General features: G+C 42.0%; 1 protein-coding gene across 9 annotated transcripts in view; it reads left to right on the top strand.

The window, feature by feature from the left end:
- Positions 1–12,306, top strand: part of COPS7B (COP9 signalosome subunit 7B) — a 38,715-nt gene that overhangs the window by 9,771 nt on the left and 16,638 nt on the right. For 5 of the 9 annotated variants that reach the window (XR_002772093.1, XM_023510292.1, XM_023510290.1 and 2 more), the window contains 4 exons: positions 120–297; positions 4,375–4,450; positions 8,353–8,444; positions 10,814–11,016. Coding sequence is in view for 8 of the 9 variants with exons in the window: in XM_023510290.1 (XP_023366058.1) it covers positions 120–297; positions 4,375–4,450; positions 8,353–8,444; positions 10,814–11,016 (549 nt within the window). In the remaining variant the exon portion in view is untranslated. Of the gene's footprint in view, positions 1–119; positions 298–4,374; positions 4,451–7,991; positions 8,445–10,685; positions 11,017–12,306 lie in introns of those variants that run through there. The other 4 variants (XM_012802248.1, XM_023510291.1, XM_003784862.2 and 1 more) reach the window with 2 other exon arrangements.

Below are 12,306 nucleotides of genomic sequence, written 5' to 3'. Positions count from 1 at the left end.
AAAAAAAAAAAAAAAAAAAGAAAACTGTAAAAATACTTTGGTGTCTGATCCAGCATTAAGTCAACATAGCCTTTGCAAATGAAAAGGGAGAATGACTGACACATTTTTCTTCTGGACAGATTTCAAGGCCAGAGGATGGCAGGTGAACAGAAACCCTCAAGTAACCTCCTGGAACAATTTATTTTACTAGCCAAAGGTACCAGTGGCTCAGCCCTCACTGCTCTCATAAGCCAGGTGTTGGAGGCTCCTGGAGTATATGTTTTTGGAGAACTGCTAGAGCTGTCTAATGTGCAGGAGGTAAGAGTGGTTTCCAAACATTTTCTCTGTCTTTGTTCTAAGCCTTTCTTTGATTCTCCAGGTTTCCAAAGAACTTCAGTGCTAAAGTATTATGGACCTGTGAGGTACCCTTTTGAGGGAGAGATGGGAATTAGGGGGCAGGGAAAGAGATTAAGGATGGTATCTTGGGCTCATTTCACTTAGTGTTTTCATCTGAACTTGGGTAAAATTAGATTGTGTTGCCAGTAATGTGAAAGATAGTAAAAACGTCTCAGAGCCTATAGCTTAGCGGCTAGGGTGCTGGCCACATACACCAGGGCTGGTGGATTTGGGTTTGGTGGATTCGAACCCGGCCTGGGCCTGCCAAACAATAATAATAACAACAACAACAGCCAGGCATTGTGGCAGGTGCCTGTTGTCCCAGCTACTGGGGAGGTGGAGGCAAGAGAATTTTTTGAGCCCAAGAGTTTGAGGTTGCTGTGAGCTGTGATGCCACAGCACTTTACCAAGGGTGACATAGTGAGACTCTGTCTCAAAAAATAAAAATAAAAAAAGGTAGTAAAAATGTCACTGATCCTGATAAATTAGAAATGTAGTGCTATAAGCATGGACTGATGTTTGATAGGGTGGTTTCAGGCATTTTTAAGGACAAAAGACCTCTAGTGCAGTATAGATCAGGAAGATGGATCAGGGACATGCACAGAAGACTTATTGCTGTTGAACATGAGATTGACACTAATAGGGGTATATTGTTCTTATGGAAAAGGGTGATATTGTGCTAAAGTCGACATGTTAAAAAATTTGACATGAAAAGTTGGGAAGTAATCCATTTTGCTTTGTTTGCTTGTTTTTTGATTGTTGTTATTAAAGCCCTGGACATCCAGTTTTGGTGATTGTGCTTCAGAAATGAGAAGATCTGTTGAAGAATGACCAGATGGAACAGAGATGTAAAGCAGCTGCTACTTTTTAAACCTCTGCTTCCCACTTTTAAGTATTTTTTATTTGAGAAAAGTCTGTGAACATCTCTATTGCTTTTTGCAGGAATTTTTGGTGGGTTGGTGGGGTGGGTCTCTTTCCTCTTTACCATCATAGGCTTGTGTCTGTGCAGATGGTGCTGGCTCTTACGGGTAACCACTATGCCCAGATCCAGGTGATGGCACTCCCTGCAGACCATATGCTGGATGCTACTTAGAGTGGCCCTGGTATTCTTGTTGATAGTGGCTTACTTGTAGGAGTGGGCAGCTATTACTGGGAGGTTCATCACCTTTATGACCACTATGACACCTTTGCTGTCTTGCTGCTAGCTTCACCCCACAGCCAGTTTTAACAGTTGTTGGGGGTGAATCAGTCAGTTGTGAGAGAAGGGAGTAGCAGGCTTTCAGGTTATTAGGCTTGGTTCCAAAGTTCTCCTTATTCTTCTTGATCAGGAAACTGTACCAGTTCCCTACAGCCATTCATTGCAAATGCCCACACGTGGCTTCTCTTCATGATGGCCAGAGATGAAAAGAGCCACTTTTACCTTTTAATTGTAGATTTTTATTTAATGTTAGTCTTGCTTGCTAAACTGTAAGCTCTGTTGTGCTTGCCATTGTTTCCTTAGAGCTGAATACATGACCTAACACACAGTAGGCTTTCAGTAAAAATTTATCAGAGGTGGAAAATGAATTCTGTGAGGGAGCTTTGAGAACTGCCTTGAAATGATCTGGGTTTATTTTCAACAGAGGAGGTACTCAAAGGTAATATGTTCCTTCAAGTTCATGAAAAGTCTGAATGAATATGCCAGGTAGTTGTTTTATAACTTGGAAAGCTGGCTAAGATGAGATGGATGAAAATTAAAGCTGAAAGAACTTACTGATTTAGGCCGGTGGGAGAAGTTTTTAGAGAATCTGCTCTAGAGAAAACAGTCTATTCTAGCTAGCTTTGTAATTGTCTGCTTGAAAGATAGAAGCTAGATTTGATGGGCATTACCAGGTCTCTTACACCTCTGATTTAGGGATCTTAGGAGGTTCATGATAACCTGAGAGGGTACATTGAGGTATTAGGATGCTGGAATTCTCACAGAGGAGTTGGCAAATCACCTTTATCTTCCCATGTTTTGTGTTTTTCCACATGTGAGCTGGGAATATGCTAGTTGTCTTTGCCTTTCAGTGATCGGGTAATTATGAATGCAGTTCTTGAAACCTTTTTTGAAAAAATGGCTAAAATTAAGTAGTGTTGCTATTAGTGTGTGCAGAATACCACTTGTTATTCCTGGTTAGACTTTACTGAATTTGGTAAGTTGGAAGAGTAACAGGAGCATGTTTGTGAGTCAGAAAACCCACCCAGTTAAGGTAATTGACAGCAATTAGTTCTGGGCAGAACAGTGGCTCTTTCGTTTTCCTTCTACAGATGGTTCTTTGCCATCAGCAACAGTGAAGAGAGTAATTTTAATGAAAAATTTTATTTGGGTCCGCTTTATATCCTGGTTTCCTGTTCCAGCCTGGCTTTCTATCATACCTGATTCTGTGCTAATCTCTCTTAGGGTTCATAGTCTGTATGTAGTCCTGAAACTTGGAACTAACCCTAAGCTTTGTTTAGTTTGGATTAATAGTGGTTAATGCTATACCTGTCAAGTTTGTGTGTAGACAGGGCTGCTTCAGTCTTTGTTTTTGTTGTTGTTGTTTTCGTTTTGGGTTTTTTTTTTTTTTTTGCGGTAGTCTTTTTTTTTTTTTTTTTTTTTTGGAGACAGAGTCTCACTATGTCGCCCTGGGTAGAGTGCTGTGGCGTCACAGCTCACAGCAACCTCAGCCTTTTGAGCTTAAGCAATTCACTTGCCTCAGCCTCCCAAGTAGCTGGGACTACAGGTGCCCACCACAACACCCTGCTATTTTTTGGTTGTAGTTGTCATTGTTGTTGGGTAGGCCCAGGCTGGATTCAAACCTTCCAGCTCCAGTGTATGTGACTGGCGCCCTGGCTGCTGAGCTATAGGTGCTGAGCTGATAGTCTTATTTTGTTGCTCTCAGTTGAGTGCCATAGCATTATCATAGCTCATAGCAACCTCAAATTCTTGGGCTCAAGCTATACTCTTACCTTAGTTTTTCTATTTTTTTAATTGTTTATTTTTTTGAGGCAGTCTCAAAAAAGAAACAGTCTCTCTTTGTTGCCCTCAGGAGAGTGCTGTGGCATCATAGCTCATAGCAACCTCAGACTCCTGGTCTCAAGCGATTCATTTGCCTCAGCCTCCTAAGTAACTGGGACTATAGGCACCTGCTACAATTCGTGGCTATTTTTAGAGATGGGGGTCTTGCTTTTGCTCAGGCCAGTCTCAAACTCCTGAGCTCAGCAATCCACCCACCTCGAGTTTTTCTATTTTTAGTAGAGATGGGGTCTCACTCTTGCTTAGCCTGGTTTCGAACTAAGCTTAAGCTCCTACCTCAGCCTACCAGAGTTCTAGGATTACACTGCACCTGGCCTAGTCTTTGTTTGTTTGTTTGTTTGTTTGTTTTGAGACAGAGCCTCAAGCTGTCCCCCTGGGTAGAGTGCCGTGGCATTACAGCTCACAGCAACCTCCAACTCCTGGGCTCAAGCAAGTCTCCTGCCTCAGCCTCCCAAGTAGCTGGGACCACAGGCGCCCGCCACAACGCCCGGCTATTTTTTGGTTGCAGCCATCATTGTTGTTTGGTGGGTCCGGGCTGGGGATTCAAACCCGCCACCTTAGGTGTACGTGGCTGTCGCCTTAGCTGGTTGAGCTATAGGCGCCATGCCCTAGTCTTTGTTTTAATGCAATGGGACTCCTGAGAAAACTTGAACTGCTTCCAGTGCTTAATGCTTTGTGTGTGTGTGCACACTCAGGTGCGCATGCAAACAGTGAGAGAGAGAAGTAGTTACTTGGGTATGCTATTTGGAGTATAAAACATACTCCTAATGGAGAAAAATTAAATTTGGGGCTTTAATAATCTTATTTATTTTTTCCTAAAGAATAGGACTTGGAAGGAACCTCAGAGACCAACTAGTCAAACAGTTCATAATAAATGGCCATGGCATATTTAGCATGTGATCACCTGTCTCCTATTTGAATACTACAGTGATTGGTCTGTGAACTGTTTTTTCCCTTTTCAGCTTGCAGAAGGAGCTAATGCTGCTTATTTGCAGTTGCTGAACCTGTTTGCCTATGGAACATACCCAGATTACCTAGGTGAGTTGGCTAAGATTCTTTAAAAGACTTGTCTTAATGATGTTGCTCAGTTTGAAGGATCGTTTAGGTTTGAAAGCATGGTGGTGGAGCTGTTTCCTATTTTATGTGCTCTGTAAGTGACCTCACCGAAGGAATTTCCCACTTATCTTTCATTTCCCAGTGGGTAAAATGAGAAGTGAATATATATCTATATATTAAATGTAGTCGTATAAATGTAATCCTTATTTTTATTTTCCAGATGAGAGTTTTATTTGTTTGTTTGTTTTGTTTTGTTTCATTTTTGAGACAGAGTCTTACTCTGTTGCTGGGGTTAGAATGGCATCAGCCTAGCTCCTAGCAACCTCAAATTCCTGAGCTCGAGTGATCCTCCTGCCTCAGTCTCCCAAGTACTGTGTTTCCCTGACAATAAGACACTGTCTTATATTTATTTTTTCTCAAGAAGACTCACTAGGGCTTATTTTCAGGGGATGTCATATTTTTATTAAGTATAATACAACAATCTACATTTATTCAAATATAGTTAAGTCATCTTCTTCTGGAACCTGACAGGGGGACCCCCGCCTTGTTGGTGGGGCTGGCGCCAGTGAAGTGTGAACTCCTTTCCACTTGCTGTTTGCACGTGCGCAATAGGATGCCTGCGACCGCAGTTACCACACGTGCACCTGCGCAAGTGCGAACAGCTCGGAGAAAGGAGCTGTGGCAGATAAAAGGTATTCCAGTCTCCCTTACCGCTCTGTGCCGAAATGCATGACGTGGCTATGCTGCATAGCCATGCCTATCACTAGGTCTTATTACTGGGGTAGGGCTTATATTTAACAAATGCATAAAGATCCTGCTAGGGCTTATTTTTTGGGTAGGTCTTATTTTTGGGGAAACACGGTAGCTGGGCCTGCACACGCCTGCCATGACACTGGGGTAATTTTTTCTGTTATTAGTAGAGATGAGGTCTTACCCTTGCTGAGGCTGGTCTCAAACTCCTGAGCTCAAGTGATTCTTCTGCCTCTGTCTCCCAGAGTGCTAAGATTACAGGCGTGAGCCACTATGCCCCGCAGAGTTTCTTTTTTCTTTCTTTTTTTTTAATTTTAATTTTTTATTTTAATTAATTAATTTTTTTGAGACAGAGTCTCATTATGTTGCCCTCGGTAGAATGCCATGGTGTCACAGCTTACAGCAAACTCCAGCTCTTGGACTTAAGCAATTCTCTTGTCTTAGCCTCCCAAGTAGCTGGGAGGTGCCCACATATTGCCCATCTATTTTTGTTGTTGTTGTTGTTGTAGTTGTTATTGTTTGGCAGGCCTGGGCCAGGTTTGAACCTGCTGGCCCTGGTGTATGTGACTAGTGCCCTAGCTGCTGAGTTACAGGTCCCAAGCCTTAATTTTTATTTAGAGATGGGGTCTTGCATGGAGTGCAGTGGTGCTGTCATAGCTCACTGCAGCCTCAAATGATTCTTCTGCTTCTGTGTCCTGAGTAGCTGAGATCATGCCTAACTCAGATCAGATTCTTGAGGACTGGTGTTTGTAGGGCACTTAGAGGGCTGTGAAGTGTCAAAATACCCACTTGTAAAATACTTCAGTGCTTTAAATATTGTCAAAATAATACCAGTGTGTTAAAGAAATTTTGGAAAATAGATTTAGTACATAGGTGTACCCCCATTAGTACATAGGTGTACTGTTAGCTTTAGAATGCTGGACATATTTTCCCCAGCATTAGGGGAAATATAATTAGATTACTTGTCTTTATGTCTTACTTTTTCCCCATTGATTTCATAAGCATTTATTCAAATTTTATTTATTTTTTGAGACAGAGTCTCACTCTGTCACCCTGGGTAGAGTGTCATGGCGTCATAGCTCCCAGCAACCTTAAACTCTTGGGCTTAAGCAATCCTCTTGTCTTAGTCTCTCAAGTAGCAGGGACTATAGGTGAGCACCACTATGCCCAGCTAGTTTTTTCTGTTTTTAGTAGAGATGGGGTCTTGCTCTTGCTCAGGCTGTTCTCGAACTCCTTAACTCAAGCAATCCACCCTACTTGGTCTCCCAGAGTGCTAAGATTACAGGCATGAGCCACTGCACCTGGCCCATTTATCTGTATTTTAAATCTTATAAGATTAAAATGCCCTGTTTTGTAGGCATTTGAGTCATTTTAAATTATAGTCTTACATATCAGGAATGAGGTACTTGAATGTCCAAACATTAACTTCCACCAAACCATTTTTTTCCTGTCTTCCTTAGTTTTTTTGGTAGTGGTATGACAGTAGCCTGATACTCAGGGGATTCCTTGCTATATCCCTGACTTCTCACTGGTCACTTCTACTTATTCTATACTGCTGTCAGACTGGACAGTTTGCCCCTTCCTCATACATGTTTTTTCTGACCTTTGCTTTATTTCAATAAATGTCTGTCTCCTCTGTTTCTATCCTCACTTACTAAACAGGCAACATTGCACAGACTCTGGAACCAGAATGCATGCATTTATATCCTAGCTCCCTTCTACCCTTTATCTGTCCTTTGGCAAATTAAATAATCTTATGTCCTCAGTTTCCTTATCTGTAAAATGGGAACAGTAAGTCCTAGTTTATAGATAGTACAAGTCTGTTATCCTTATCTCTACTCCTTGAGGCTGGATGTTTCAGAATTTAAGTTTTGGTGACTTTAAAAAGGTAATATGATTCATAAGCTTTTTTATGTAACATCCCCAGAGGGGTGTGGGCAGCATATATACTTAAACATATTCATAATTTTGCTGCAAAACAAGTGAATCTTCACAACCAGCAGGATAAAAAGCCTGCCTCAGTTCGGTTCAGGAATTGCTACTAGATGAATTTCAGCTTAAGAAAAAACAGTCAGTTTGGATTCAACTTTTTACAATCCAGAATTATAGTTAAGGGATTGAGGACACTTGAAATCTACCTCGTGGGGTTGTTGTGAAGATTAATTGGATTGTGTTTGTACATGTGGATCTGTAATCTGTATGTGCACCGTAAAGCTCACTGTATATGTTACCTGAAGCTGCTGCCCCTGCTGTTATCATTATTGTTATTGCTAAAATTTTGCCTGTTCCTCAAGGCTCATCTCAAACTCCATCTCCTCCATAATGTCTTTTCATTTCCTATACCTCCCAAATAAGACTGTACTTTTTTTCTCTCTCCCCACCTTTTCCTTCTCCCCCTTATCCTCCTCCCTCTTCCCACCTTTCCTCTTCTCCAACCGGTAATTTGTGCTCTTCTTCTGGTAGTTCTGCCTTGCATTTGTGGCTATTGAAACATCTGATTGTAAGAATGAGGACAAGTCCAGGGTGATTGAGTTGCATAGCTCCAGGTGGTTAGTTCCCTTGTAGTTGTGCAGTACAGCAGCCTGACAAAGCACATCACATTCATTTTTTTTCTTTTTCTTTTTTTATTTTCTTTTTTATTTTTTTAAGAATTGGTCTCCCTTTGTCATCCAGGCTAGAGTGTGTAGTGGTATCATATTTAACTGCAACCTCCAACTTCTGGGCTCAAATGATCCTCCTGCCTCAGCCTCTGGAGTAGCTGGAACTATAGGCACACACCACCATGCCCAGCTAATTTTTAAATTTTTTGTAGATGTGGGGTCTCACTTAATTGAATGTCACAAGGGACACAGGTAGTACTCTTTAAGGTAATTGTGTTATCATTTTTTAAATTCATGCCTGGCTTTTCTAGAAACTAAACTTCTTGTTTGTAGAGACTGAGTCTCTTCATCTTTGGAAATACAGGGTCTTCCAAAGAAGACAGCAGGTGCTCACAGACTATTTGTCCGGTGAATAAGTGCAGAGTCATGACAGTGATTCAGTAGTAGATTGGTTTGGGAAGTTGGTGAGCTTGTTCCATAAAAGAAATCCTAATTTTATTTTGTATCTTGATTTTTGTGGTGGGTGGGACTAAGCAGCCAACAAGGAGAGCCTGCCAGAACTGAGCATAGCTCAGCAGAACAAGCTGAAACATCTTACCATCGTGAGCTTGGCATCAAGAATGAAGGTATGGCCCTGAACTCCTTCCTATTTTCCTCCTCACCCTGAGTCAAGTGTCTCATTGGCATCAATGAGGGAACTCCTAGCAATAAATAGTAGAATCATATTATAAATATGTAGTATTTGTCTGGCAAAGGAAAAAAGAGGGAAAGATAAGTAAAACGGTGCAGACAATTACTTCCATTCCTTAGGGAAAATTATGCCCCACAGTGATTATCCATCAGCAGGTCTTAGTTCTGTCATGTCATGGTGCTCCTTCTGTTGTGAGCACTTGCCTGGCTAAGGGGAGACTGTTGTTCATAGATCCACATTTTTCTTTTCTTTTGAGACAGAATGTCACTTTGTCACTCTGGGTAGAGTGTTGTGGTGTCATAGCTCACAGCAACCTCAAACTCTTGGGCTCAACTGATTCTCTTGTTTCAGCTTCCCAAGTAGCTGAGACTATAGGCGCCTGCCACAACGCCTGGTTATTTTTAGAAGCAGGGTCTCCCTCTTGCTCAGTCTGGTCTCAAACTCTTAAGCTCAAGCAATCCACCTGCCTTGGCCTCCCAGAGTGCTAGGATTACAGGCATGAGCACTAAGCCCAGCCAGATCCACATTTTTCAAACAGTAAGGTGTCTCAAGGCAAGTTAATAACTTCATCCATTGCTCAGTGTGCAGTGAACTGTGCCCATGCTGGAAGAAAAATTAGTGATATTGGACTTAACTGAGAGGTAGATTTTTTTGTTTCTTTTTTTTTGCAGTTTTTGGCCAGGGCTGGGTTTGAACCTGCCACCGCCAGTACATGGGGCTGGTGCCCTACTTCTTGAGCCACAGGCTTCATTTCTCTGGGATTTTTTATTTTGAGACAGAGCCTCAAGCTATCCCCCTGGGTAGAGTGCCTTGGCATCACAGCTCACAGCAACTTCCAACTCCTGGGCTCAAATGAGTCTCCTGCCTTAGCCTCCCAAGTAGCTGGGACCACAGGCGCCCGCCACAATGCCCAGCTAATTTTTGGTTGCAGCCGTCATTGTTGCTTTGGTGGGCCTGGGCTGGATTCGAACCCACCACCTTAGGTGTATGTGGCTGGCGCCTTAGCTGCTTGAGCCACAGGTGCTGAGCCATTTCTCTGGGATTTTAAAGGTTAATTACTCTCTAATTGGAATTTTTGCCTGTATGCTAACTTTAGACCCTTACCTTCTGTGAGATCCCAGCCACTCCACTGTATCTCCAAGTTCTTTGCTCCTATTGATTTAGAAGCAGCCTTGCAGTTAGCTGCTCACAGTCATTAATAACAAAGATTTGGTTAAATTGCCTAACCCCAGCCTAAGTATCTCAAGTTTTAGTGGGACTATGCCTTTGAAAAAGTTTGATTTTTATATTTCCCCTCTGTGATACAGCTTGAAAATATATATTCTTGGATTGCCATTTCAATTGCTAAAATCGTTTTGCATGATCGAATCATTAATTTCTGATTCTCAGCCTGGCATTTCAGGTAGGAGGCCTATTTTGTTGGGAAATGAGGAACTGAGCTTTTTCTTGTCCTGATTATGGACTTCTCAAGTGTAAAGAGTAGGAGGGACCTTTTTCTTCATTCCTGTAACTAGTCATTGTAAGTCCACCTACTACTCCTGGATATCACACCTTTAGCCATAGAAAACCCTTCTGGGTATATTTGCTATTATTCTCTTCCCTGAATATATCTTTCTCCTGTCCCTGCAGATTTGTTCACTCTTAATTTCCAAACTAGTAGTCATATGTCAGAGGACTGTGTATTTAGATGTTCTTTTGTCTTGGAGTCATGCAGAATGTTGGTACAGCCCAGTAAAGGACCATAGCAGGGGAATTCTCATTGGTTGCAAGAGTGAGAAAACAAATGCAAACTTCAGGATGGCCTGAGAGCTAGCGCTTCCCACCAGCCACCTGTAAGTGGAAATGCCAGCCTGGAAGATTTTTGCTTGCACTCTGCTGGATAAACAGCCAGTTCTCTCCTCTGGTGTCTGGGATCTGTTAGAGGTTTATGATTTGGCATTTTATGCAAAGTCTATAAGCTTCCAGAAGGTGGCAGAGTGGCATATACTGAGTATTTCCTTTTTTCTCCTCTGGAAGGAGTCTTTAGAATCTCTGCATATGCTCCAGCATGTGAAAGCTGAAGGCTGGGTAAAGTTTAGGAGACAGAGAACTATGAGGATGCTTTCTTATATGCTATGGGGTCTTATTTGGGTCTCAGAGTTCTCACTGTTCATTTATCCATCTTTTTTTGCCCTAGATATTAATAATTACCACTAGCCTGCATGTTCCAAGCCAGAGGCAGCTGTTGGCTTTGTGGGTAATGCCTGCATTTTCATTAATGCTTGCCAGATGGTTTTTATAACTATCACATGGCCTTATCTACAGTGTATCCCCTACTCCGTGCTGCTGAAGGACCTGGAGATGCGGAATCTCCGGGAACTAGAAGACCTCATCATTGAGGCTGTCTACACTGACATCATCCAGGGCAAGCTGGACCAGAGAAACCAGCTGCTAGAAGTGGATTTCTGCATTGGCCGTGACATCCGAAAGAAGGATATCAATAATATTGTCAAGACCTTGCATGAATGGTGAGGCTGAAAGAAGAAGGGGGATATCTCGAATGTCCTTTGCCTCTGTTTACAAAAAATGTGATCTCTTGGTGTCAGTTGAGGGTTTTCTTGTGACTGCCTGGGAGCTGGGACCTTGGGATAGTAAACAGAAAATGGGGCTGCACTTGTGATTACAGTTATATGGTGATGGGAATCATTTCAGGCCTCTTAATTCTTTGGCTGTGAAATAGTTCTTGTCTTAAATGCAGCTGGGGGCTCTTTAATGGTGAACTGTAAAATGCTCAGGGTTAGCAGGTGGAGACTCTGTATCTTACCTGTGTGACGGCAGTCCTGCCTTTTCCAAACTCAGAAAGGTCAGTCTTTGGAAGATTCTTTGGGTAAGAGAACCCATGCTCAGAATCAGTAATATACTGGGGTAGTGTTTGTGGATAACCATTCCTTAATGGGTTATCCTAAATCAGAACACAGACACACATAGAAGATTTGATAACTGTGTTTTGGTATGTAAAAAAGAAATGGAACATTTGTGTATACTTTTGTTTTAATGGAATTTATTATTTGCAAGTGGTGTCTACACTAGGATTTATTATGAAATAATTTGGGGCTTGTAAAGCCAGATGGACTTAGTTTTGAAGGAGGGCCAGGATTAGAATGTAATTGGAGGTGAGGAGAGTGTATTTTCAGGTAGGCACATGGCACATTGGAGGTCCTGATGTAGGGCAGGCAAGCTTTGTGCAGAGGGAGAAGGAAATTATTTTCTGTAAAACAAATGGACTCTCTGGGCTATCTGCAAGGGGAGTATATCCAGGGATGAACAGCCCAGTTTGACTCTCTTGGTTCTAATGCCCCCTGAGTATTCCTCACTGAAGCCACTATTGGATTCCAGGGCATGTGCTACCCACTCCTCAACCAGAGTTCTGTCCCAAGTGTGGCCCTAAATAAATGCTTTCCCTTTCTACATCTGACAAAGGCAGAAACTTTCAAAAAATATTATAAAACTATTAAATCAGAAGAAACAGGAAATAATCTTAGAAAACATGTCTGGATGCACTGGCTTACACCTGTAATCCCAGCACTTTGGGAAACGATATGGAAGATTGCTTAAGCCCAGGAGTTTGAGGCTGCAGTAAGCTATGATCACACCATTGCCTTCCAGCTTGGGTGGTAGAGTGAGACCCTATCTCTTAGATAAGATAAAAATTAAATACCCCTTATATGAAAATAGTCTGGCATACAAAAATCTAATTTCTGATCTTAGAAGAGTTGGCTGTCCTGTTATGTTTTTGAGATGGCTGACGTTGTTTTTAC

Source organism: Otolemur garnettii, unplaced genomic scaffold (genome assembly GCF_000181295.1).
Source record: "Otolemur garnettii isolate 467f Iridium unplaced genomic scaffold, OtoGar3 scaffold00013, whole genome shotgun sequence".
NCBI classification, from domain to species: Eukaryota; Metazoa; Chordata; class Mammalia; order Primates; family Galagidae; genus Otolemur; species Otolemur garnettii.
Note: the sequence above shows the minus strand (reverse complement) of the source record. Positions and strands in the feature narration are given on the sequence as shown.